General features: G+C 46.7%; 1 protein-coding gene across 1 annotated transcript; it reads left to right on the top strand.

Annotated features, from left to right (window-relative positions):
• The first annotated feature begins 204 nt into the window (after nucleotides 1-204).
• On the top strand, nucleotides 205-27527 carry AIFM1 (apoptosis inducing factor mitochondria associated 1). Its single transcript, XM_056859296.1, has 17 exons — nucleotides 205-277; nucleotides 3448-3590; nucleotides 10269-10362; nucleotides 11194-11223; nucleotides 13403-13527; nucleotides 13645-13775; nucleotides 15172-15262; nucleotides 17923-18007; nucleotides 18138-18214; nucleotides 19283-19391; nucleotides 21510-21617; nucleotides 22830-22918; nucleotides 23031-23171; nucleotides 24304-24446; nucleotides 25544-25668; nucleotides 26467-26663; nucleotides 27406-27527. The coding sequence occupies exons 1-17, from the start codon at nucleotides 205-207 to the stop codon at nucleotides 27475-27477; spliced, it is 1833 nt and encodes a 610-aa protein (XP_056715274.1). The 3' UTR covers nucleotides 27478-27527.
• The last annotated feature ends 3 nt before the right edge of the window (nucleotides 27528-27530 follow it).

The following is a 27530-nucleotide window of genomic DNA, read 5'->3' as shown; positions in this document are numbered from 1 at the left end:
CGAGGCGCGGGAAAGAGCGGCCCCGCCTCCACCAACAGCGAGTGTCCTAGAGCGCCGCCGCCGCGCGAGAGCACGCTTGCGCGAAGGCGTCCGGCTGCGCGTGCGCAGAGCAGCCCCGTTGCTCTCCCCCCGCCCCTCTTTCGCTGGCTGTGGGGACGGGAGCGGACCCGGAGGCGGTCAGCTCTCGTCGCCGCCGCCGCCGTCATGTTCCGGTGCCGCGTGGCTACTAGACTGGTGCGGGCGCTCGGCCCAAGGTCGCGGGGTCGGGCGGGGGCAGGTGAGAGGGAGTCTCCGGGGGGGGGGATATGGTGGTCTTGATCCTCCTCGCTCTTTGCAGTTGCACAATGTGGGTTCCGCATGGCATATTTAAAACAAACAAGCAAATCGGATTTTTACGAGCGCACGAAAGCGTTCCGCACTTGTTCACAAGCCGGTCTTTTGCAGTTGTGCTAGCGGGCAAACTTTTTTTGGTATCTGTTGCAAACTTGGCATAAGTGTATGTGCCGCTTGTCGGAAGCCTCGAGAGCAGAGTCGCCTATTCTCTAAGGTCGAGGTTACAAAGAATAAAAAAAACCGCATTAAGTATCATATAGCCCTGACCTGGATGGCCCAGGCTAGCCTGATCTCGTCAGATCTCAGAAGCTAAGCAGGGTCAGCCCTGATTAGTATTTGGATGGGAGACCACCAAGGAAGTCCAGGGTTGCTGTGCAGAGGAAGGCACTGGCAAACCACCTCTGATAGTCTCTTGCCATGAAAACCCCAAAAAAGGGGTCGCCATAAGTCGGCTGCGACTTGAAGGCACTTTACACACACACAAGTATCATATATGTAACTTATGGAAAGTTGGCCCTTGTATGCCAGGTATAGTGCAAGTCACTGGAGGTAACACATATAAAGATTGCTTTCCCCAAGTTATTGAAGTGAATAACTAGATCAGCATTATCCCGAACGAGTTGGATTGGAAGCAAGTCCTGCTGATTTCACAGGAGCTCGCTGCTTCAGTATCGAGCGCCCTTAAGGTCATAGGCTTTCTGTGAGTTCCTTATGCTGCCTTGCCTTTTTTGGAAAGGAGAGGCAGTATGGCAGGGTTGAAAGAATGTCAGTCTAAGTCTGGCGATACCTGGGTTCAAATCCACAAAGCTCACAGGGTGACCTAGGGCCAGTTGCTCTTTCTCAGCTTAACTTACATAACAGAATAAAACAGGTAAAAGATGTTGTGAGGGGGGAAATGGGGAGAAGAAAGAACCATCTGCTTTACCCTGAGCTCCTTGGAGGAAGGGTAGCATAAAAGTCTGATGGATAAAAGTAAAGGAAGCTTGAACTTTCTAGCTAAAAAAGTAAAGCTGTCACTTTTAATTAAATGCCAGAGCCATAATATCCCCAGTTGTGGTACGGATGAATTGCTGTTTTTTTAAACTAATTTTTTACTCATGCCCTATAAAGCCACTGTCTCTAGTCTTGTGAAGAGCATCTTTTTTAAAAATTTAGATTGATGCTGCAGTCAGGATGACAGCAGCATAGTATTAAACTGTGATTAAAAAGACTGGTGAGTGAAGAATTCAGCACAGCTGGATTGCGAATTGTCAGAGGACAGTATATAGAATCAACAATCTCCAAGATATTGGCTAACTAAATCAGCAAGCGGAGACCAACAGTTGGGATGTTCATACATTAAACTAATTGGGCAGTGTAGAACCTGGACTGTTGAACTCCTACTATGATCTGGTTTCTAAAATAAAATTTAAGACTGTTGCTCTTCGTAGTAATGAATGAAACGGACAGTTTTATCAAATTAAGACTATTCCTATAAATACCCCAACTTTACTGGGAAGTGCCCCAGTGATCTTAACATGGCTTCTTGGTGCGTTTAGGACAGAAGGATTATTTACTACCTGTGCCCTTCTGTTTGGTTTCCAAGTCAAGGCTGGAAAATGCAGTTCTAACAACAAATGAACAAGTGATAGAACTGCCGGAATTTGTCAGGTTTGGCTCTTCGCATCTTGCTCTACTAGACAATCTTAGGCTGAGTTAGGTGAATTCAGATTCACTTATTTCCATGGGCTTACGTGTGCCTAACTCTGCATAGGATAGGACTGCAAGACTGTTGGATACATGTGCCTAACTGCATAGGATAGGACTGTTGTAAGGAAACTGTAGGTGAAAATTTGGGCTGATAGAATATTGCTTATCTGCTGCTATGCCATTGAGGGTGTTGAGACATAGCTGAAGAACAAGGTAACCAAACTACATGGCTAATGGATGGTGATGAACAAAAATTCTCAGCTGATGGAAATCTTCCTGTTTTGAGACATGAATGGAATGTCATGTCAACAAGGTGTCTAGATCAAATGTCCTTTAGTAACATCAGCAGAGTTAAAGCCCAGACTTTTGGATGTGATTTTAAGCAATTGACATTGTCTGCCTGTGTGTTGCCAATGGTGCACTTTTCTATAGTGGCAAAGGTCAGCTGAGTCTGGCCAGCTGAGGCAGAAGTGGGGAAAGTCTACTCTGTATGTTGTCCTGAGAACCTTAAAACTCCATTTATATCTGTTTTTGTACTTAATATTTTATAGGTATGGGGGGGGGCTTCTAAATGAGTCAAAAGTATATGAAAATGTAATGCATCTATTCAACTATCTCTGAGAAGGTGCATGAATTCCAGGTCAGTGCACTTGGAATTCTGTCACAAGTGTAAATTTTTTCCAAGTACGCTCTAGTTCTTGCATGATGTTTTCAAATACTTTCATGCAAGTGAAATAATCGGTGTTGAGTAGGCCTTATCTTTAGCTAAGATCATGAACATGGCATTGTCTTGCGTTGAGCCTACATGGTATAGAGCAGGGGTGTCAAACATAAGGTCTGTGGGCTGGATTTCACCCCTTGAGAGCTCTTATCCGGCCAACGAGCCAGCCACCTCCTTCCACTCTTGATCTGGGCTGGCGAAGCATGGCCCGGCCCGACCAAGTGGCATTTATGTCATATCCAGCCCTTGTAACAATTGAGTTTGACACCCCTGGTATAGAGTATTGGATTTGGTCCACGAATGCCAAACTCAAATTCCCTGTTCATTCATGACCTTGGGCCAAATTTGTCTCAGGTAAATGTTCTTCACAGCATGAGAGTAAAATAGGAAGCAAAAGCTGCATATATGTTCCCTCGAACCTCTTGGAGAGGGGGTGACATTAAAAAAATAGAAGTGTTTAAAAACTGGGTTCAGCTGTGATGGAATTTCTAATGTCAATGTGCCTTTGCATTTTGAAACAGAGAGAAAAAAACTCCAGCTTTTATGCTGACATTGACACGTCTCCATTAACAGAATGTCAGCGCCAGTGGTGTCGCTGGGCTTTCGGACAAGTTGTTTCGCTGTCTTGATGATTTATTCAACCCACTGGTGTCTCCTAAGTTCATTATTGACAATTTTCCCTCCCTAACAAATTGTGTTTTTAGGCACCTTTTTTCAGCGATGGAAAACCCCCTTAGAAGTCCAGCTGAGCAGACAAATGGCTAGCTCTGGTGTTCCTGGGGGCAAAGGCGATAATGCTGTCTTTGCCCTCCTTGTGGGCTTATCCACCTTAGGAGCAGGGACCTATGTAAGTAGAAAGGTTTGATGGGGAGCGAAGGAGCGTGGCTCGTCTTTAGTTTATGCTTCTCTTGCTTCTCATCTCTGCTTTTTCCTCTCTTTCCTTCTCTTCAGAATCTCACAGGAATTTTAATGCCCTAAGGGAGTGAACCTAGGACTGGCTCACACTTAACATCTCCTCCTCTGATTGTTTATCTTTGCTGCCTCATTAGCGGGGTGCTTGGTGCATGTACAGAAATTACCTAGCACTTGGCCTGTTGCCTTGAGTTTGCATACAGATCCGCTCAGAGGTATAAGGTAAAGGTAAAGGTCCCCTGTGCAAGCACCGGGTCATTCCTGACCCATGGGGTGACGTCACATCCCGACGTTTCCAAGGCAGACTTTGTTTGCGGGGTGGTTTTCCAGTGCCTTCCCCAGTCATCTTCCTTTTACCCCCAGCAAGCTGGGTGCTCATTTCACCAACCTCAGAAGGATGGAAGGCTGATTCAACCTTGAGCCGGCTACCTGAAACTGACTTCCATTGACCTTTAGAAACCTGGTTAAAATGTTTCTCTTTTGGATCAAATGCTTTTTGCTTAAGATGGCTGGCTCTTTTGGATTTGGTGTAGTTATCTGTGCTTTAGATCAGGGCTTCTTAAACGTTTTCCACTCATGACCCCTTTTCGCCCGAGAAATTTTTACACAACCCCAGATATATAGGTATAGAAAATAGGTATACAAATCAAACATTTAATGATAATAAATAAAAAAGTAATCAGTCACGCGACAGTGTAAGAACCTTTTTTTTAACATGGTTGTTAGGTGGGCTCATTCATGCTGTGCTCATTGCTGATTTGTAAAGCTGCCTTCAGAACCCTTTCCATTTTTATCTACAAAGTGGGATAGGAGTATTTAAGGCTAGTGCCTTCCCCAGTCATCTACACTTTACCCCCAGCAAGCTGGGTACTCATTTTACCGACCTCGGAAGGATGGAAGGCTGAGACAACCTTGAGCCGGCTACCTGAAACTGACTTCCATTGGGATTGAACTCAGGTCATGAGCAGAGCTTTTGACTGCAGTACTGCAGCTTAACACTCTGCGCCACGGGGCTCTTGCTCAGAGGTATAGCTAAGGGCTTTTTCACATATGCTGGATAATGCACTTCCAGTCCATTATTTTAACGATAGTTTGCAAATGGATTTTGCTGTTTCACACAGTAAAATCCAGGTGCAAAGTGCATTGAATGTGGATTGAAAGTGCATTATTCAGCATGTGTGAAAGCGTCCTAAGGATGGTATAGTGGGACACTTGTATATAGTGGGGCACTGAGCATTGATGGGCACATAGGCTATCAGATGTCACGTACGTGACGTGTTTAGCTTTAGTTGTCAGTTGTGGTCCCTCTACGATCCAGACCTTCTTAGCAGCTGAGCCAGTACCTTTCTTCTCCTGTGGTGCTGACACATGTCTAGTTATTCTTGGAGACCTGTCATATGCAAATTCTTTAGACGTATTGTAGTCTAAAGAAGAGGGCCAATCTATTTAAATTCTACTTTAAAATTAATTCCAAACTAGCAGGACCCATCAGGTGGATGGAGGAATAAACCTCTGAGAATTTAACGTTCCTGGATCTGTGGGAAGCTTTGGTTGAGTTCATAACTATTGAATATAAATTCTAATCTCATTTGGCTCTCTGGGTTGAAGCTGCTATATTTCAGGGAGCTTGCCCTGTGCAGAAGCAGACTTTGTAAAAATAGAAACACATCCATTGGTCAGTGCTTCTTCCCCCCCATCAACTTCTGATTCTGCATTGGTGCCACCAACTGGCCAGCTTTTGGAAAGATTTATTTATTAAACCGTTTCTGTTCCACATTGTGAAAAAGGAATCTTCAAGACAGCTCCCACCTTCATACAATACACAACACGATGAAAGACATACTAAAATAATGAAGATATGTAATAACCCAAACAAAAAAAAACCTGTCCTGAAGGATTGGGGTTGCAGTCCTAAGAACATCTTCCGTAGAATAAGCCCCATGGACTAAAATGGGAATTACTTCTGAGTAGAACTGCTTAAGGTTGCTCATGGAGTAACTTTGTGTGAGTTGCTTACGTGTGGGATGACTGCCTGGGAATGTGGCACTGGGAGTAAGGAAGGTAAGAATCAGACCAGTGATCCATCAGCCCCAGGCTAGTACTAACCACCCTTGACTGGTAGCCAGTGCCTTAGGTTAGAGTTCTGGCCTACGTCAGATCCTTTAAGTGGGAAAGCTTTTGCTTGATTTTGGGGACTTTATACATACAAAGCATGATCTGCAATGAAACCAGATTTTAAAGGGGAAACGGTGAAGGGAGGCTGTGACAATAAATCCTGTTAAAAGACTTCAGGGATGTTTTTATCGAGCTCTCAACAGGATGAGTTCTGTACTGCAGGGCTCGTCGTTACAAGGATGCCATCACCTGACAGCGTGGCCTAGTGAATAGAGTGTTGGACTAGGATCCTGGGAGGCCTGGGTCCGAATCCCCACTTCTCCCATGGAAGCTCGCTGGGTGACCTTGGGCCTGTCATATACTCTCAGCCTAAGCTACCTCTCAAGGTTGTTTTATTTATTTATTTTACAAATTTCTAGCCCTCCCTCCGTGGCCAAGGCCAGGCTCTGGGCGGGTAACAACATTAAAACCACAAACATAATAAAAGACAAAACCATAAAATACCGCTCCTAAAATTATTAAAAGATGGTCGCCATGTAATATAGCGCCTGCTGCAGCAAGAGGTGCCAACACCAAGGCACAACTGGTCGAACCGGGTCGGCAGTCCACCCCCCTGTAGTGTCAGTTGTAAAGTAACAGTTATAAAGTAGGGGTGAGGGGAAGAGTAGGGAGGCCAGCATTGATATCACTGGAAGCTGCCCTCAGTTATGGGCCTGTGTTACAGGCCCTACAGAACTCTTTCAAGTCCCGCAGGGCCCTGATGTTGCTAGGCAGAGCATTCTACCAGGCTGGAGCCAGGGCTGGAAAGGCCTAGTTAATGATTCTTGGGGCTTGTGAGTGAATGGAGGAGGGTAATGTTCTAAGCTGCTTTGAGTTCCACCTGGGGAGAAAAGCGGGGTATAAATAAATACATGCAAATTACGATGGCGTTGTGGCGCCCAGCTGGAGATTGCAGAAAAAGGCCTCTCTGTTGTCTTGAATGGCAGCGAACGGCGCTTGAAGCTATTTGTTCCTTTTGTGCAACACTAGCTGTTTTCCTCATAGTACTAAGAAGGAAAAAATCATTAGAATCCCAAGCAAAATAGACAAAGGGAAATAAGGACAAAGCAGAGATTTTGGATCTGGGGTCAGGCGGTTGCCTACCTAACATTCACATCTGCTGAATATTTGATAAAATACAGAAAATCCATCTCAAAAGCTGGCGTTCTGTGTTCACCTGACCTTGCCTGTTCCCTAGCTGCACAGTGGGAAGCTGTCTCAGCTTCTGAACAAGGCTTCCTTTCTTAATGGCGAACAACAGATCTGGAATGAATAAGGAATTTTTTAAAAGTCCTTCATTAGTTTAAATGGACGAAGCTGAATCATGTGGTTGAGTCTGGTAGAAGGGCTAGAGCCAAGAAGCTGAGCCGGTTGCTTGTTTCGGAGCCTAACCTACCTCACAGCCTAACCTACCTCACAGGTGTATTGCAAGGATAAAATGGAGGAGAACGATGTATGCTGCCTTCTTGGCAGAAGGGCGGGATAGCAAAATACGACCAATCTTGAAATCTTCTGTCTTACAGCCATGCCGGTTTTGACAAAGAAGGTAACTGACAAAGCCAGAAGCCTTGCTTACCCCAAAACCTGTATAAGCTAGTGTCCTCATTTTAATACCCGGCAATCTTTTTTCTTTTTTTTTACTTTTCCTGTTTCTTCTTCTCTTCTTCCCTCGCCTATCTCTTATCTGCAGTTTTGCAGTGTCCGCATCTCAGACCCCCTTCTAGATCGCTAACGTCTCCAGGGGCTCTCGGCAAGGACAGCAGCAACCTTGTGTACTACTTAATTGTGGGAGGAGCAATCACGGGGGCAGGCGCATATGTAAGACGCTTACTGTTGTGCGGGATTGCGGGGCTGGTGGGGGGCGTTATGAGCACGGTACAAGTTAAGCTTGCTTTTTGTGTGTGTGTGGGCCAAGTGAATTAAAATCAGAGGATCCAGTCCTGTGGCAAACTGTCATGTTATACTGAATCACACCCTTGGTCCATCAAAGTCAGTATTGTCTACTCAGACTGGCAGCGGCTCTCCAGAGTCTCAGGCAGAGGTCTTTCACATCACCTACTTGCCTAGTCCCTTGAACTGGATATGCCGGGGATTGAACCTGGGACCTTCTGTGTGCCAAGCAGATGCTCTACCACTGAGCTACCACCCTCTCCTGTCCTTTAACTAATTTTGAAAGGGGCACTGTATGAGAGTAGGGACACTGTAAAATATTACAGTATCCCTCCCCCCCAGTTGATCAGTTCACAAATGTCTCCCATGTTCTAAATTTGGGCTACTAACTTCTACCATCCCCTCCAAAAGCCCAATCTAAATCGCAAATGGCATTTTCTTCTTTTCTATAATATTGTGGAATATATGAAGCCCCCTTATACTGTCTCAGACCATTGGTCCATCTTGTTCATTTTGTCCATAGCAGCAGCCTGCCAAGATCTCAAGAATTTTGTTTTTCATCCCTGCCTCCTGAGCCTCTTTTTAACTGGGGGTGGGATTGAACCTGTGACTTGGTAAATGCAGAGTTCTCCCCATGAAAAAGGCTCCCCCCACCACTTCCCTGGAATATTTGCTATCCATTCCCTTGTTCAAATGGGCTTATTGGGACTTTGGAACCCAAGACCTGTGCCCGAAAAGTAAAAACCATGACCCTAACCCTTGAAGCCTGCACTTCTCTTGCTAAGCAAACATACCGTCATTCCTCAAAGCAGTTTAGAATCCCAGAAGCAAGAATCTGGGCAGTATCCCTATCATTCTAGCTGTCATAGCCTGTGCAAGTTCCCTATGGACACTGTGATCTGAGAGCATGCCTCTGGCTGTGTGGGATCCTTTGCATGAGTCTTTGGCTTCTCCTTGCCTGAAGACCCAGCTTTTCATTTGTACCTGCTGGTTCTATCCTGTTCTCTGTCTCTTGTATTGCTTTGTGTCAAATTAAGGTTAAATTCTTTTGCACACTTCTAGCATTTGATACCAGTTGCTGTTCTATTTCCCTTTCCATCCTCCCCCACCCCAAGCATCCTTGAGATTTTCTTCAAGCCAAGAGATATGTTTTCAACCACCTGTAGCACAGAGTTGGAGTTACTGCTCTACTTTATTTTATTTGGGGGAGGCGGAGTCCAAAGCCAAATGTAGCCCACAGACAATCTTGAGCTATCCACAGAGCTAGAGTTTGTAAAAAAAAATGTTTTATCTAGTCAGCAAGTAGTTTTACGTGAAGCCGCTTGGAGGATGGCTGGCCAGAACCCTGCTACTATACCCCAGAGTGCTGGCAATGGCAAATCCCACGGCCAGATCCATCATGGCTTCTTCCACATCACCTCTGGTTTGAGATTTTATTTACAAATGGCTGCTCTCAAAGAATCGCAAGAGAGGGGAATAACCAGACAATCCCCACCCACAAAATCTCCCCCCTCCAAGATTCCTTAAGCTCTCAGGAGCTTCAGCAGGCTGATTTTGCTTCCATGGCTGCTCTCAGCATTCCTTGCTGCTCTCAGCATTTCGTCCTTTCTGGAGCATATTTAGTCCTCATCAGGCTGAGCTGTTTTTAAAAAAAAATTCTTTTGATTTGCAAAACCCTGTTTTTTTCTTGGAAGCGTGGGAAGTCTGTTCTGTTTACCTGCGTAGTATAGTGGTTAAGAGCAGTGGACTCTAATCTGGAGAACTGGGTTTGATTCTCCACTCCTCCACATGAAGCCTGCTGGGTGACCTTGGGCCAGTCAGTTCTCTCCGAACTGTCTCAGCCCCACCTACCTCACAAGGTGTCTGTTCTCTGAGCATATAAAACCCAGCTCTTCTTCTTCTTTGTAGAGACCCCCTAGGTTGTCTGTGGGTGGCTTGCTTTTGCTGTTTTTATGAATGGCACAGAGGTTTGCCAGTTTACTATTATAATTAGTGATGTCAAATATCTCAATAATGCTCAAAACTGTTGGCAGCCTATGAAACCGTCGGATAAATTTCGTCTAGAAACAAAAATTAATACAAAAAAATAAATAAAACCAATACCTTTAAGGGGACCAGATCTGGCCCAACTGTCAGCAGTCACTGCTGCCTGCTTTAGGATATGTAGTAGTTGCTCAAGGGTCGCCATGAGTCGAAAGCGACTTGACGGCACTTAACACACACACACACACACAGTAGTTGCTAATAGCCTTGGCTTGTTGTCGGTAGCAGTGGTCCCTCGGAGGGGCAGATGCTTCCTCCTTTGCCTGTCTTCCAAACAGGACCCTTGTGATCCTTCTTCTGGTTTATGCCCAAGACCCTTGCATAAATACGTGGCCTCCTGCAGAGTCTTCCATGCCAAGCCTGGCAAGCTCTGCTTCGTTCTGTTGGAAACGAAGCAGCTTTCCCTGAGTCTGCAAGGGAGACGGGAGCCTGCCGGCTCACCGAATTAAGACCTAAAGCACACTGTAAACTTGGAAGCGGAGCACACCTTGCAAGCAGATGACAGATGTCACCTCTGACTCTGTAGGTTTACAGGACATTGCAGGAAGACAAACAGCGTTACAATGAGCGGATTGAAGCAATGGGCGTCAGCCGCCAGCAAGAAGCGAAGCCGCCAGCAGGTAGGTTTTCAGAGTGGTGTAGTGGTTAAGAGCGGTGGTTTGGAGCGGTGGACTCTAATTTGGAGAACCGGGGCTGATTCCCCAGTCCTCCACATGAGCAGCAGAGGCTAATCTGGTGAACCGGGTTGGTTTCTCCGCTCTTACTCAAGAAGTCAGTTGGGTGACCTTGGGCTAGTCACAGTTCTCTTCGAGCTCTCTCAGCCCCACCTACCTCACAGGGTGTCTGTGGTGGGGAGGGGCAGGGAAGGTGATTTTAAGCCTGTTTGATTCTCCCTTAAGTGGTAGAGAAAATCAGCATATAAAAACCAACTCTTCTTCTGGCGCTGGGGTGCCCCTTGCAAACTTCAGAATATTGGCTGTCCGTGGGTGCTGCAGGCTATCTGCTCAAAGAAAGACATTGGTGGAAGGTAAATTAACCAGCTGAGACCCATGATTCAAAGGAGATTTACTGGTATGTAAGAAGAGAAGGTGAGGGAAGGCAGCAGGGTATAGCTTGATCTCGGAAGCAGGATCAGTCCTGGTTAGTGTTTGGATGGGAGACCACCAAGGAATACCAGAGTTGCTATGCAGAGGAAGACACTGGCTAACCACCTCTGTTGGTCTCTTGCCTTGAAAACCCCATAAGGGGTCATCATAAGTTGGCTGCGACTTGACAGCACTTCACACACGCAAGAATAGAAGGCGGGGAGGGGGGCAGGATATTCCTGGATCCTTTTTGAGATTTCCAGTATCCCCATGTAATTAGCATGTGGTCTGACCTGTGTTGTGTGAAATATGTTCTATTTACCTGCGCTTGGGCATTTTGCCAAGTCATATCTTCTCTCTTTTCAGAAGCAGATGCTGCCTCCCAGAGCACAACAGGTGAGCGAGCGCTTAAAGATGAGCAGAAGTTGGTCCCCAAAGTAGTTAAGCATTAGTATCCTTCCTACAAGGTATGCTGGAAGTGAGCTTGTGCATCTGCCAGAAACAAACACTCTGATGGAGGCTAATCAGCCGGTCTCTATTTTGGGTGAATAGAAAGCAAAAGGCGTGCTACAGGTCTCCCAGGGAAAGCGTTCACTTTTACCCCCTTGAAATGGTTGGCTTGTTCCCTAGGAATTGTTTTGGTCCTGCTGTGAATGTCATTTCAATTTTAAATTAGCTTTACATACGCTGTGAAAAATTTATTCTCTTGATTCCCTTTCCTTTGCTTTATGCCAGGAAACAAACATTTGATGGGGGGGATGGATCAATAAAGCCCACTTAATGTGGTTACAATTCATAATCTGCATGGCAGATTATGTATGACAGAATGAGATGGATATGCATGCTTCCTAGAGATGGTCCCCTAAAAAAAAGTTAATCACAGTTTGGAAATTGACTAATTTGACTAGTAGTATATACATTTGTTCAGTTACAAATTTATTTTATGAATTTTTTCTGCAAAACTTAATAAGTTGAACAGTAGAACTTTGTCATTCCGCATCACTTCCATGAAGTGATTGTAGATCCAGGACAGCCTAAGAACTGGGAGGCTTGAGTAGGCATCACAGATACCTTCCTTACAGTGTGATCCTGTGTATAGTTACTCTTGTCTAATTCCCTTGAAATCAGTGGACTTAGACTGGAGTAACTCTATGTAAAATTGCACTGTCCCCTTGGCATTTTTCGGCTTCAGTCCTACAATTTCCTGGGACTAAACCTCACTGAATAAAATGGAACTTAATTTAAAGTGAGGAGCCCCATGGCTCAGAGTGCTAAGCTGCAGTACTGCAGTCAAAAGCTCTGCTCACAACCTGAGTTCGATCCTGACAGAAGTCCATTTCAGGTAGCCGGCTCAAGGTTGACTCGGCCTTCCATCCTTCCGAGGTCAGTAAAATGAGTATCCAGCTTGCTGGGGGTAAAGTGTCGACGACTGGGGAAGGCACTGGCAAACCACCCCGTAAACATAGTCTGCCTAGTAATCATCAGGATGTGATGTCCTCCCATGGGTCAGTAATTACCCAGTGCTTGCACAGGAGACTACCTTTACCTTTTTAAATTCCAAGTAGAACTGTTTGGCATTGCTAGACTCCATAAGATTGCTCCCTCTGTCTTTTTAGACTGACTACCATTCTTTTCTAAAGGTTTGCTGGAGAGGAGCAACTGTTCAAACTTGTGCGCAACCGCAGGCTTTCTTCATAGGGAATAATTGTTCCTAGGTGTGGAGATGGTGCTCTTCCTACAGTGGCACACGGCTTCTTGACAGTAGCGGTTGCACTTAAGGTGTGAGATCAGCCCGCACTGCTCCTTGATTGAACAGTGGCTTAGACACATGGTTCATGTGTGAATGAGAACAGGAGCATTTGTAGGTGGTGTGGCAAACTGTCCTTTCCATAGATACGACTCTCTGAGGCAGGCTTCTTGCTGATGGCTCCACTTCAAATGCCAGCAGAAGTGGGGGGTCCAGAAGAGAGTCTTTGGGGTGGGGGAAGCAGTGCTGCAGATCAGGAAATCCCCCATTCGTATCTTCCGTTGGCCACAGAAGGCCTCAGGCAAGTCATCTCAGGCTTCCCTCTTCGGTACAACAACACGGACGTTGCAGGGCTGTTGCAAGCAAGAAAAACTACACAAAGCACTTTGAAAACTCGGAAGTGCTATATAAATATGTAGTATTGTTCTTCAGTTTCCCACTGTGGAGAAATTAAAACCTTGTTGTTCTTTTTCCCTACATGTGTTTGGAAGGAATTCTAGCAAGCAGGCTTCCCTTTTCTACCCCTTTATCTAACTTTCAACTTGGAAGGCTTTAAGAGGGGAGTGGACATGTTCATAGAGGAGAGGGCTACCCATGGCTACTAGTAAAAACGGATACTAGTCATGATGCATACCTGCTCTCTCCAGGATCAGAGGAGCATGCCTGTTATATTAAATGCATTGGAACACAGGCAGGATAATGCTGCTGCCGTTGTCTTGTGGGCTTCCTAGAGGCACCTGGTTGGCCACTGTGTGAACAAACTGCTGGACTTGATGGAACTTGGTCTGATCCAGCATGGCTTTTCTTATGTTCTTATGACTCTTGCAGCCCCCGAAACAGAAGCCAGCGCTCGCCCGGAGTGTCCATCCCATGCTCCTTTCCTACTGATTGGTGGAGGCACTGCTGCTTTTGCAGCCGCCAGGTCCATCCGGGCTCGGGACCCTGGTGCCAGGGTAAGCGACAGCAGTGCCCAAGCTTTGCTTTGCGGCGGTACCCGTGTACGTCCCAGTTGATGCCTGGATTTGTATCGAGACTCTAAATTAGCCATTTCCTCCACCCTGCTTTAAAAGGTGCTGATTGTGTCGGAAGATCCCGAGCTTCCTTACATGCGGCCCCCCCTTTCCAAAGAGCTGTGGTTTTCCGAAGACCCGGATGTCACGGAAACTCTGCGGTTCAAACAGTGGAACGGCAAAGAGCGGAGGTTGGTTCCCTGTTCCTTCTTTGTTCCAGAATGGGAATAGATGGGAGTGGGCTTGGGTGTGTTTGGTTTTTTTTGGTCCAAATTATGTGTCAGACAGGAGTTACTCCCATCTCTGCCTTCTGCTGGGGGAGACTTTGCATCTAGGCTGAGCTTTTCCACCTGCTCATCCCCACCCCTTGACTGCTGGTGCTTTTCAAAGGAGCCGCAATGTGGAGATGCTGCCGTTAGCCTGGGGAGATCTTGTTAGTTATTATTTTATGTGTGATAAAAGGGTTTCAACGGGCCCCATGGTACAGAGTGGTAAGCTGCAGTACCTCAGTCAAAGCTCTGCTTACGATCTGAGTTAAATCCCAAAGGAAGTTGGTTTCAGGTAGCCGGCTCAAGGTTGTCTCAGCCTTCCATCCTTCCGAGGTCGGTAAAATGAGTACCCAGCTTGCTGGGGGTAAAGTGTAGATGACTGGGGAAGGCACTAGCCTTAAATACTCCTATCCCACTTTGTAGATAAAAATGGAAAGGGTTCTGAAGGCAGCTTTACAAATCAGCAATGAGCACAGCATGAATGAGCCCACCTAACAACCATGTTAAAAAAAAGGTTCTTACACTGTCGCGTGACTGATTACTTTTTTATTTATTATCATTAAATGTTTGATTTGTATACCTATTTTCTATACCTATATATCTGGGGTTGTGTAAAAATTTCTCGGGCGAAAAGGGGTCATGAGTGGAAAACGTTTAAGAAGCCCTGATCTAAAGCACAGATAACTACACCAAATCCAAAAGAGCCAGCCATCTTAAGCAAAAAGCATTTGATCCAAAAGAGAAACATTTTAACCAGGTTTCTAAAGGTCATCATGGGGTAGAGTCCACTAAAAAGGTGCCCCTAGGAAAAAGGACCCTATTCCTGGCAGCCATCTGCTAGATTTCATACAGCAGAAGGGTGGGGCACTTGGAACACATTAGTTTCCAGTGGTATTAAAAGCAGGTGGAGATAACCTACCTCACAGGGGAGGGGCAATGGCTCAGTGGTAGAGCATCTGCTTGGCATGCAGAAGGGCCCAGGTTCAATCCCCGCCATCTTCAGTTACAGGGACTAGGCAAGTAGGTGATGTGAACAGACCTCTACCTGAGACCCTGGAGAGTCGCTGACAGTCTGAGTAGACAATACTGACTTTGATGGAACAAGAGTCTGATTCAGTATAAGGCAGCTTCATGTGTGTGTTCAAAGGGCTGTTGTGAGGATAAAATGGAGGAGAGAACAATATCAACAGCATTGGATTGTCACTAGGGGAGAAATGCAGGGTGTAGTTGATTTAAAGAAATAATATGGGAAGAAGCAAACCTGAAGGAAAAATGTTTTGACAGTGGTGTCTTTTTTATCTTCTACCCCTTCCCCCAGTATATACTTCCAGCCACCTTCTTTCTACGTACCTGCTCGTGATCTGCCTTACATAGAGAATGGAGGAGTGGCTGTCCTCTCTGGAAGGAAGGTAGGTGTAACCATATTTGTTGGAATACTACTGTGGGTCCCCCTCTGTTCCCCCTTCATTTCCTTTTCCACCCACCAGGCTAAGACTGCTGATATTCTAATCAGTAGTCTAAGCCTGGTGGGTGGAAAAGGAAATGAAGGGGGATTAGAGGATGTTTTTGCTAGGGAGAGGTTCTTGGTTGTTGGATAAGAGATGAAGAAGATTTGTTTTTTATACCCCACTTTTTCTCTACCTTTGAGGGGTGCCAAAGCGGCTGACAATCACCTTCCCTTCCCCTCCTCACAACAAACACCTTGTGAGGTAGGTGGGGCTGAGAGAGTTCAGAGAGAACTGTGACTAGCCCAAGGTCCCCTAGCAGGCTTCATGTGGAGGAGTGGGGAAACCAACCCGGTTCAGCAGATTAGAGTCCGCTGCTCTATATCCCACTTTTCTGTTAATGACTGCTAATGGTCAGGGCGGCCAAAAGTAGTATAAAAACAATTAGAACAATAAAATCACTTCAATCAAAATGAAAAATTGGAATAGTAAAATAACTCCTATCATTCTTAATCCCAACATGTAACAGCTGAAAATGTCGCAGAGTTAATCCTTACATAGCTGTATGAAATACTGAGCCGTAAAACTGTCATAATATATAAAATTGTGGAAAGCCATACCACCATAAAATGTCAAAACAGTAAACCATCAAAGCATAAAAGACACACAGCAATATCAGCAGAGCATAAAAACCAAAAGGTTGCATAAACCTTGGCTAATCCTAGGCCAGTGTTTAGTTGTATTGGAAAAATATGTTAACGGCTGTTCAGAATAATGGTGTGTTATGACATTGTAGTCCTGTTAGGCAATCTTTAAAAAGCAATATAAAAAAATACAACAGAGCTGTTTGGGCAATTGGCTGCTTGCTACGATGCTTTTGTTAGTAAAGCTGTGGAAACTACATCAGATAACAACACCAGAAGTCTAGATGCATGAACTGTGCCTATTATTGTTTACAAAGTAGGGGAGAGGGAATAAACGGTTGGGAAACTGTCTCTCTTCTCAGATCTTTCCCTCCAGGAAACTGTGAGGGGTTTACACAGGCCGGTTTACTAATCCCCCCCTTTAAGTGATACTCTATTGCCGTTAGTTTTAATTTAAAAGTATTTATTTGCATATTTATTTGCCTTTGGAAAGTCCAAAAAATGTGTAGAAATCCTGACCTTGTATATGAATGGCCCTGATTCACTGCCATACATTTTTGAGGATCCAGTTAGCTATTTGGAGGGATGATTCCTTTGTTTAAAGATAGCTGTTCCTGTAGGCAGCAGAGGATAAGGACTTGCAATAATGGGTTTAAATTACGGACGGAAAGGTAGTGGCTGGATATTAGGGGTTGATCTAGGGGGCCTGTCTGGCCTTTGCAACTCTGTGATTCTGAACAGGCTGGTGCCCTGATGAATAGTTGAGGAAGAGATTTGGGCCATTATTTCATTTAATATGATACTGAAGATGGTTCTTTTGATCAGATTTCTTGTCATTTTGATTATTAAGTCATTTCTGTCCCACTTTTGGTTTAAGGGGGGAAATCCACCCGGTGGCTAGCAAAGTTTAGTGAAAACAAGCCCATGTAAGTTAATGTTTTTAAAGGATAAAGCAGGAAATAAAATAACAGGACTCCTCTCAAAAAACACCCACATAGGAGGCATCAAAATTCAGCAACAGAACTAGCAGTAGCAAATTGATACCATCAGAGTACTCCAAAAGCACTTGTATATAAGTACTGCTTTGTAAACACTGGTAGGCAAAGAGTGCCCCACAGTGTAAGGCCTTAGCCTATGTAAATTCACAGGGGTAGCTGTCCTAGTTGCATTGTAGCAAAATAAACCCAAAGTTCAGTGGCTCCTTAAAAACTAACATTTATTCCTGCGGGAACTTCTTCAGATGCGTGTTAGAGGGAAATAATGTTCCGTATGTGTAAAATGTGTGCAGAACGACTCATGAAAGCTCCTGCTGGAATAAATTGTTGGGTAGTCTTTTAGGTGCCGTCGGACTACTGTTTTATTTTCCCATCTTGTGTAGTCACCAATAGTACGTCAGAGGGTGAAGGCCACAGCAAAGTAAAAGAAATGCAGCAATAAGCAGTCAGAGGAGAAGGATTATGGGAGAAATAGGTGTAACTCTTGTGACTCATGGAGGAGAAGGCTATTCATGGCTACTACTCAAAATGGATAGTAGTCATGATGCACACCTATTCTCTCCAGGACCAGAGGAGCATGCGTATTATATTAGGTGCTTTGGGACACAGGCAGGACAATGCTGCTGCAGTCATCTTGTTTGTGGGCTTCCTAGAGGTACCTGGTTGGCCACTGCATGAACAGACTTGATGGGCCTTGGTCTGATCCAGCATGGCCTTTCTTATGTTCTTATGACCAGTATGGCTGTTACAAGCGGTAGATTTTATTTCGGGAACAGCAGCAAAGAAGGTGGCACATTGTCTTAGCCATGAGGGTCCTTCGTCAGCTGTCTTAGAAGTTGCCACTTCAAAGGGCACATGCTGCTGCTGCTCCCTCCCGAACTGGAAACAATAATCCTGAGTAAGAGTTGCCTGAATGCCGAAGCTGCAGCGAGCGTCTCTGAATAAGACCCTCCCCAGAGATGTGAGCTTGTGGTTTGCCTCGCAGGTGGTCCACATGGATGTCCGAGGCAACGTAGTGAAACTCGATGACGACACCCAGATCTCCTACGACAAGTGCTTAATTGCCACAGGTGAGGGTGGCAAGACTTCCTCTTCCCTCAGTTGACCAGGGAAGGGGCTGGAGTTGATCTCCAGCAGGCTTGGATGCCCAAGAACCTGGGTCTTCAGAATGTGATCTTGGAATCTAAATTCCATCTTCAGGTGGTTCCCCAAGGAATCTTCCCGTGATCGAGAGGGCAGGCAAAGAGGTGCTGCAGAGACTCACGCTGTTCCGGAAGGTAATCCTGACCAGGGTGGGTGGTTCACCCATCAGATAAGGAAATCTGTTCCTCCGGTTAGCTGTACAGTCCCCCGGTTAAGACAAAGGGCCAGTCTCCTTGGCTGATGAACTCCTTCTGCAAATGTTGCATTGCAACCAGGACAAAAGGAGACATGGCCCCTGGTTCGCTTTCCTGCTCCTTGGCAGCTTTCTTTTACTATTATTTTGTATGAAGCACAGTCAGCGTGCTTGATGCTTTAGAGCAGGGGTGTCAAACTCAATTGTTACGAGGGCCGGATATGACATCAATGTCACTTGGTCGGGCTGGGTCATGCCTCGCCAGCACAAATCGAGGGTGGTGGTGGCTGTCTTGGCTGGCTCATGGGCTGCATAAGAGCTCTCAAGGGGCTGGATCCTTTCCTTTATCCTTTAGAAGCTCCTTGATCCATTGATCTTGAGCAGCGTAATTTTAAATCTAATGTTTGAGGGATATAAGGACTGGAATAAATCTTGTCACTGACATTGTAGTCTAGGGATCCCTGTCACTTAATTAAAAAAAGGCATTATGTCAGACACAGGGGCATTAGATTTATATATTAAAAGGGGAGAGATATAACGTGATCTAAGTTCCTCTTAAAAGCGGCATTCCAAAAGGGCATGAACTAATGAATCAATAGAGCCAGAAGAGCAAGGACAGGTCCTTTCTGGGTATGGTATGTTCAAAATTCTGCCTTGAGGGGCTGGATCCTTCCCGCAGGCCTTATGTTTGATACCCCTACTTTAGAGGGCCCTGATCCCGAAGAGCTTGCAGTCTAAAGTTAGTTGGAGGTGTGAGCTAAGGCAAGAACCCTTCTGCAGATGCCTTGAGACGGGGCATCACTCCTTCTACTGACCCAGAAGACGCATGGTCGCTTTAGCCTCCTTTATTCCCTGTTTCAACCAGGATTCAGCCAGGATCGAACGCACGTTTGGCGAAACGCATGTGTTCAATCCTGGCTGAATCCTGGCTGAAACGGAATAAAGGAGGCTAAAGCGACCATGTGTTTTTGCCCAAAGAAAACAGGACCTCTTCCTCTTCTCTTTGCAGATCGACGACTTCCGCTCACTGGAGAAGATTTCCAGAGAGGTCAAGTCGATCACCATTGTTGGTGGCGGCTTCCTGGGGAGCGAGCTGGCTTGCGCTTTGGGGCGGAAGGGTGAGTGTGACTGACGGATGGTTGCAGGTGGCAGGCCTGGGTTCTAATGGGTGAATCAGTTCCGCTGTTACCGATAAGCAAAGCCAGAGGCGTAAAGCGCTCTGAATGCAGAACAAGAAATAAGGTGATCTTGAGTTGCTGTGGATTGACCGGGACCTATCATCATGGTGGCATGTTTCTCTGCGCTTAAAAAAAATCTGCAACAAGGTGAATTTTGCGACCTGTAAATCATGCATATTAAAGATGGATGTTCTGCATATAGTTGTGTGCACAGGCCATTGGAAAACCTGGACGCTTGAATGTCTATTCCACCTCTTGCGTTGAGATTTCACCATTCCTCACACCATCAAGCCTGTCTGCAGAAACTTGCTTTTGAAACGAGCGAAAGCTAAGGCGGCCAGCATTGGCAGGTCTGAGCCCCCCTACTAAATTCCACGCATGTGTGGCATCGGCATAGAATACACAGAGCTCCGCCAACAGTCCTCTTTTGTCAGTCCTGTCTAGCAGCAGGATTCTCTCCTGGTGCTGCTGTGTGTTATAACTTCAGGCCCGTAGAATACGTGCTCAGTCTCTAAACTGTAGCCTACCCTCTACAGATGATGCCCCAGTGGGAACCGCTGTCTTGCTTTTACCCCTGTTGCATAGAGGGAGAAGACAAGTAACACGCACACACCCCGCACCTTGACATCTCTTTAGCCTTTTCTCTCCTAGCTTGGAGCATGGACTTTTACAATTTGGGAAGGTTGCTGGCAGACTGGCAACAAGCGAAAGGTTTTGTCATGCACCTCGGCCGATCTTAATGGGGAGCTGCCGGATTGATACCTTGGCAGGTGTCAGAAAACCTTAACTGAATTCCACTTTGTTTCTGGGCACAGCTAAAAGCGCCTGTGTGTTTTGGCTCACATAGCTCCTAAGTGGCCTGGGGATAGGGATGCCAACCTCCAGTTACTAGCGGGAGACCTCCTGCTATTAACACTGATCTCCAGCCGATAGAGATCAGTTCACCAGGAGAAAATGGCCGCTTTGGCAATTGGACTCTATGGCATTGAAGTCCCTTTCCTCCCCAAACCCTGCCCTTCTCAGGCTCCGCCCCAAAAACCTCCTGCCAGTGGTGAAGAGGGACCTGACAACCTTACCTGGGGACCAGGCTATCTAAAGGAGGGGTCCCCAATGTGGTGCCCACTGACACGTGTCCTGAAAGTGGGTGGTGCCAGGGGGCCCTTGCCCAGCGAAGCTTCTGATTTGCCATTGGACATTTGATTGGCTGTGCTGATTTTTAAAATACTGCTTTGGCACCAGCTTCTACCTCAGCACAAGGATCTTCACTGTGTGACCGAAGGTAAGCTGTGGCAGCCATTTTATCACTGGCTCTGCCTCTTGCAGCCGCTATCTTGCGGCAGCCATTTTGTGTCTGCGCCCACCACACTGTCAGAACTCCAAAGAGTGCCTTCAAGTTCAAAAAGGTTGGGGACCTCTGATCTAAAGTACTGACCAACCTTGATGAACCTGTCCATGCTCTGAGATGCAGGTGAGGCCCTGCTCTTGTGCGTTATGGGTGGCCACTGGGGACAGGACCTTCTCTGTCATGGAAGCTATCCTACGTTTTGGCTGGGTGTCATTATGGAGCTATTAGTGGTTTTGAACATTGATAAATAAGAAGCTCCGTGGAGACTTTTCTTCTCCCCCCTCCCCCCCACCCCATCTGTCACTGGGAGTCGTCCTGCTTGTCCCCTCTCCAGCTTCTGAAATTGTACCAGGTTCTGCTCACTCTTTTTTTGCAAGCTTCACTTTGCAGTTATTAGGGTTAGGACTGTGTCGGTTAAGTCGAGATCTCAGGCGAATGAGCTCTGCATGTCTGGAAAAGCGCTTTGTGAAATTTGGACCACACAGACCTAGCTACGCTATCTTTCTTGGATGCTGTTGCATACCAGTATCCTGGGGCAGTTGAGCAGAGAACAGCATCATCAACAGGAAGTGAATTGAGCATGGGTGAAAACTTCTCTTAGGCATAGACAGAGCCTTGCTTAATGTGCAACAATGCATGCGTCATTTTGTTTAGCTTGGCTGTAGCCGGCCTCGGCCTGGCCAACAGCATAAGCTCTTGGGTTTTCTTTGCAGCACAGTCGAAGGGCCTGGAGGTGATCCAGATGTTCCCGGAGAACGGCAACATGGGCAAAGTCCTTCCTGAGTACCTAAGCAACTGGACCACAAATAAAGTTAGGCATGGTAAGGTCCCTCGCTGCCCGCTGCTGCTCAGACTCTGGCCATCGAGCTTCTCTTTGTACATCACCCTGGGGCATAGCTGAGGCTGCCTCATCCTCTCCACAGAATGTGTTCACCGATGAGCATCTGTCTGTTTTGTGGTCCTTGTGCAATGGGAGGCAAGTCTGTGTGTCTGGGAGGAGGCTGCTGATTCTTGAAATTCCAGTAGCCTTCTTCCTGGCCTTTCAAGCCTGTTGAAAGGTTGCTATTTAACATAAAACTGCATCATTTAACCAGCTAATCGGTTAAATTAGTTGATTTTCAAAGTTGCTCCTGAAAAACTGGGGAGCAGATTTAAAAAACAAACAAACTTAAAACACGAGTCCTTAAAAACCAGCAGGCACTATCTTAGAAGAAGCATTCCTGATTCTGCCACATAGGCAGGAATGCCTCTTCTAAGATGATGCCTGCTGGAATTCGTGTGCACATCTTCCAGTCCTTTCTTCCTTCAGAAATTCTGGAAATTTATACAGATTTAGAAGATTAAAAAGCAGCCTTTTGAATTGGGGAACAGCCTGATTCAGTATAAGGCAGGTTCATGTGTGAGTCTGTCACCTTGTAGCTTTGGTGGCCTGTGGGGATCAGGATTGCGGGCTGTCACTCTTGCTTCCACAAGCGGTGGTTCTTTTCTTGTGTGCAAGCAACTTTTGCAATGCCGGCAGCGAACTGGATCTGCGGGAATCCAGCCTGTAGTCATGATTGTGACGCCCGCTCCCACGTGGTGTGCCATCTTCTTGTCTTTTGCCCGGTTCTGCTGTTCATGAGCAACCCAGTTAGTGCCCCGCTGGCCCAGTCTGTAGGGGAACTGTGCTTTGACAGCCTCTTCAGCGCCTTCCTCTAGGTCGCAGATGTCTTCTGTGTCTGAGAGCCAGCATGGTGTAGTGGTTAAGAGCCATGGACTCTGATCTGGAGAACCGGGTTTGATTCCTCACTCCTCCACATGAGTGGCGGATGCTAATCTGGTGAATTGGATTTGTTTCCCCACTCCTACACATGAAGCCAGCTGGGTGATCTTGGGCAAGTCACAGCTCTATTAGAGCTCTCTCAGCCCCACCTACCTCACAGGGTGTCTGTTGTGGGGAGGGGAGGGGAAGGTGATTGTAAGCCGGTTTGATTCTGCCTTAAGTGGTAGAGAAAGTCAGCATATAAAAACCAACTCCTCCTTCTTCCTTTCAGAGGGGGTGAATGTGATGCCCAATGCAGTGGTGAAGTCAGTGTCTGTCTCTGGGGACCGGCTGCTAATAAAACTGAAGGATGGAAGGAAAGTGAGTATGTGCAGCAACAAAGATGGGTCCCTTGCCTCTTGCCATGTGCTAGCAGGGAGAAGCAAGGGGCTACTCCATTTTTGTGTGCGTGCACATCTTATCTCCCGCTCAGGTGGAGACGGATCACATTGTGGCGGCTGTAGGGCTAGAGCCCAACACGGAGTTGGCGAAGTCAGGGGGCCTGGAGGTGGACTCGGACTTCGGGGGCTTCAGGGTTAACGCAGAGCTGCAGGCCCGTTCCAATATCTGGGTGGTAAGTGGCGATGGAGGAAGGGCGGGGCAAACAGTCAGGGACAGCTTTCTTCTCACTTCGGCTGAACTGCTGAAAATGGGCTAGGTGGGTGGTGAAGGAAGCCAGAGCAGCAGCATTCAGATTAGGAGCCTGGGGGCGTTGGGCTTGTCCCCTCATACTTAGAATCCAGTTGCATTTGAAAGAATCTGGGATCCCGTTTGTAAGTAGGTTTTAGTCCTCATGGGAATCCCACTGGTACCCACATAGAACCAAAGCTTGAGAGTGGATTTTGAGTAGACATGGATAGGCTGGGCAGCATCCTTCCCCCCTTCAAGGCCCGTTCCACTTTTTTGCTTCTGCGCCCCTACTGATGTGCTGCTGCTCAAACATTATGAGGATCTCACCTTGCTTTCCTTGCTGGGGATCAAAAGGGCTAAGAATTGAAGCTGTGGCAGCTTCCCAGGGAGCTGAGAGAACTCTAATAGAATCATAGAGTTGGAAGGGACCACCAAGGTCATCTAGTCCAACCCCCTGCACAATGCAGGAAATTCACAATTACCTCCCCACCACACCCCCGGTGACCTCTACTCCATGCCCAGAAGATGGCCAAGATGCCCTCCCTTCTCATGATCTGCCTAAGCTCATAGAATCAGCATTGCTGACAGATGGCCATCTAGCCTCTGCTTAAAAACCTCCAGGGAAGGAGAGCTTACCACCTCCTGAGGAAGCCTGTTCCACTGAGGAACCGCTCTAACTGTTAAAAGAGTTTCCATCTAGACATTAGGAAGAATCTTATGATTTAACTTCAACCTGTTGGTTCTGGGGCAACAGAAAACAACTCGACACCATCCTCGATATGACAGCCCTTCAAGTACTTGAAGATAGTTATCACCTCTCAGTTTTCTCTTCTTCAGGCTAAACATACCCAGCTCCTTCAACGTTTCCTCATAGGACTTGGTCTCTAGACCCCTCACCATCTTTGTTGCCCTCCTCTGGACACGTTCCAGCTTATCTACATCCTTCTTAAATTGCAGTGCCCAAAACTGAACACAATACTCTAGGTGAGGTCTAACCAGAGTATTTTGCTCATCAGTGGTATTTTGCTCACTAATCTGGCTTTTCCTGCTTGGGTCTTTCTGTGCTTCCTTCTAAGGCAGGGGATGCTGCCTGCTTCTATGACATCAAGCTGGGCAGGCGACGGGTGGAGCACCACGATCACGCCGTTGTGAGTGGAAGGCTGGCGGGAGAAAATATGACGGGCGCGACGAAGCCATATTGGCACCAGTCCATGTTCTGGTAAGGTGGAATTGCTTCTTCTAATTTCCCTCCGTAGCCAACTTTGGTGCAAGTTATTGCAGGGTCCCTTGTGCAGCGACCACCCCCCAAAAGGGCAAAGCGCTGAAGAGACCTGCTGTTCCTCTCCAGAGCAAACTCCATCCCAGAATACCAAGTCAGACCCCTTTCAACAGCTCTTGCCTGTACCATGAGAGCATTGGCTAACACACGCGAGAGCTGCATGTGTTTTACAAAGCTGGTGCTTTGTAGGGTTGCCACTCCGGGTTGGGAAATACCTGGAGATTTTGTGGGTGGAGCCTGAGGAGGGCATGGTTTGGAGAGGGGAGGGATGGAATGGATCATCCATCTGAAACAGCTGGGATTGGGTTTTATTTAAAACCAAAGGCATCCTTATGATTGTAATGACTGGGGAGGGGGAGGGACGCATACCACCTGTTAAATAATTGCTAGTAAATATTCTGATGCCAGAGGGGAGGTTTTCCGGGTCCTGCACAAAGTCTTTGCTCCTTTGATGAACAGAAGTAGAACAAATAAGGTTGTCTCTAGATGAAAGTATGGATTGATTTAACTACCTGTATAAATTTGGTATGAATGAAAGGTTCAAAACAAGCTTTTTTGGCTAGGTGATGCCAGTGTTTCTCATAGAGAAATAGAAGAGGCATCCCAGTTTCCGAGAGGGAGGATGGGGAATGCCTCCTCCAGGATGGTGCCCTGCCTTCCATGGTGTTTGAGATCACTTAGAAGCAAAACGTATTGGTTTTCTTTTTTTATATATGCTGTCGGTTTTGTCAGGGCACCTCTTGGTTCTGTCAACAGATTATTTTGTGTGGATTAATAAATAAGAATGAATTGTGCAAAATAAGCAAATTTGGCTAGACTGCAGAAGTCATCAGTGGCAGAATCCAGCTCTTCATTGTCTGAGGTCTTAACCAAAAAATAGCAACCCATGTTCAATAACTCCTTAGGTTGAAATAGCATTATTAGGACCAAATGTCTTTGGGCTCAGTTACCTGCATTCGTCTGTATTTTAAAAGAGAAATGATACTCCTACTAGATTTCTGTATTAACTCTCCCTACTGTATTTCGCTGGTTCTTAGGAGCGATCTCGGCCCTGATGTAGGCTATGAGGCTATCGGTCTTGTAGACAGCAGCTTGCCTACTGTGGGAGTATTTGCTAAAGCGACAGCAAAGGACACCCCAAAATCTGCGACAGAGCAGTCAGGTGAGGTTTTAATCTCTAACTATGGCTCTTGGCGATTGGTTTTGCGGTGGTGATTTTGGAGGGGGGGTATAGCCCAGGGTTGGAGAAAATATGCAACCCGTTTCCTCTGAACAGGGTTTGATTTCACAGCACCACATCTTCAGGCAGTGTTAAAGATCATTAGCATGTTCCCGGGTGAGAGAAGCTGTAAGCAGGTTCTAGGTAGCGCTTATATCAAGGTGTGCTGCTCACCAAACCATGGTTTAAGAAAGCATGTAGCTGCTATGTCTGTATTGACAAATTGTGGACATCAGAATGTGAGAACCAGAATCCAGGGCTTGAAATGGGTTTGCAGAAATGGTGATTTAGCAAACCTTGGCTGCTCATCCTTGCCCCTGGGAAGCTGCTTCACCGTGGAGAGGAAGGGAACTTACACTGAGAGCACGGAAAATGAAGCTAAGACTAGCAAGCAGCTAGAAATACCATGGTTTGCTTGTTGAATTTCTCATCTTTCAAACAAGCTAGTAATGTGTTCAACTAGTGTTAAGTGCAAACAGTATTAGTTGTAGGGTTGCTAGTTCTGGGTTGGGAAATACCTGGGGATTTTGTGGGTGGAGCCTGAGGAGGACAGGGATTTCAATGGGGCATGATGCCATAGAGTCCACCTTCCACAGTGGCCATTTTCTCCAGGGGAACTGATCTCTGTCCCCTGGAGATCAGTTGTAATAGCGGGAGATCTCCAGCCACCACCTGGAGAACAGCAACCCTAGTTCGTCACAGTGTCCAAACTGAGCTTGTGTGTGTTAACGCTTGCCCTAGGAACTGGAATCCGCTCCGAAAGCGAAACTGAGACCGAAGCCTTGGAGCTCAAGGTCTCGGCCGCCTCCCCTTCCAGCCTACAGGTGCCGCAGCAGGGAGAGGATTATGGCAAAGGAGTCGTCTTCTACCTCAGGGATAAAGTGGTGGTGGGAATCGTGCTATGGAACATTTTCAACAGGATGCCGATTGCTCGAAAGGTCTGCTTGGGTGGGGGAGGAGAGGTTGTGGGCCGAACGGGTCTTGATACCAGCATGGTGTAGTCATTAGGAGCAGCGGACTCTAATCTAAAGAACCGGGTTGGTTTCCCCACTAGCGGCGGAGGCTAATCTGGTGAACTGGATTTGTTTCCCCACTCCCCCGCACAAAGCCAGCTGGGTGACCTTGGGCTAGTCACAGCTCTCTCGGCCCCACCTACCTCACAGGGTGTCTGTTGTGGGGAGGGGAAGGGAAGGATATTGTAAACCGGTTTGATTCTCCCTTAAGTGGTAGAGAAAATTGGCATATAAAAACGAAGTCTTCTTCCTGCGCATGGCCAGCTGGGTGACCTTGGGCTAGTCACAGCTCTCTTTGAGCTCTCTCAGCCTCACCAACCTCACAAGGTGTCAGTTGTGGGGAGAGGAAGGGAAGGAGATTGTAAACCAATTTGATTCTCCTTAAAAGGTAGAGAAAATTGGCATATAAAAACCAACTCTTCTTTCCCCACTCCTCCACATGAAGCCTGCTGGGTGACCTTGGGCTAGTTACAGTTACCTCACAAGGTGTCTGGGGAGGGGAGGGAAGCCGCTTTGAGACTCCTTAAAGGTAGAGAAAAGCGGGGTGTAGAAACCAACTCTTCTTCTGCCAGTGGGTGTGTCTAAGTTCCCAATGGCAGCCGGTGGAAGGGAAAATGTCAGTGCAAGCCACTGAGGACTCAAGTTGTTTGTTTTCTGTCTCTTGCAGATCATTAAAGATGGGGAAGAGCACGCCGACCTCAATGAAGTTGCCAAGCTCTTTAACATCCATGAGGAGTGAATGCTGCGGGCAGCCTCTGCCCTCAGGCAAGGATGCGGTTGGAAACAGCAAAG

This window comes from Euleptes europaea, chromosome 13 (assembly GCF_029931775.1).
Source record: "Euleptes europaea isolate rEulEur1 chromosome 13, rEulEur1.hap1, whole genome shotgun sequence".
Classification (NCBI taxonomy): Eukaryota; Metazoa; Chordata; class Lepidosauria; order Squamata; family Sphaerodactylidae; genus Euleptes; species Euleptes europaea.
This window is presented reverse-complemented; position numbering and strand designations above follow the sequence as displayed.

Excerpts from the sequence above, each read along its gene's own strand:
- AIFM1 (XM_056859296.1), top strand. The coding sequence starts at position 205 with ATGTTCCGGTGCCGCGTGGCTACTAGACTGGTGCGGGCGCTCGGCCCA. Across the intron at positions 13,528-13,644 it reads CTCGGGACCCTGGTGCCAGG|GTGCTGATTGTGTCGGAAGA; the intron begins GTAAGCGACAGC and ends CTGCTTTAAAAG. Across the intron at positions 26,664-27,405 it reads GGATGCCGATTGCTCGAAAG|ATCATTAAAGATGGGGAAGA; the intron begins GTCTGCTTGGGT and ends TGTCTCTTGCAG.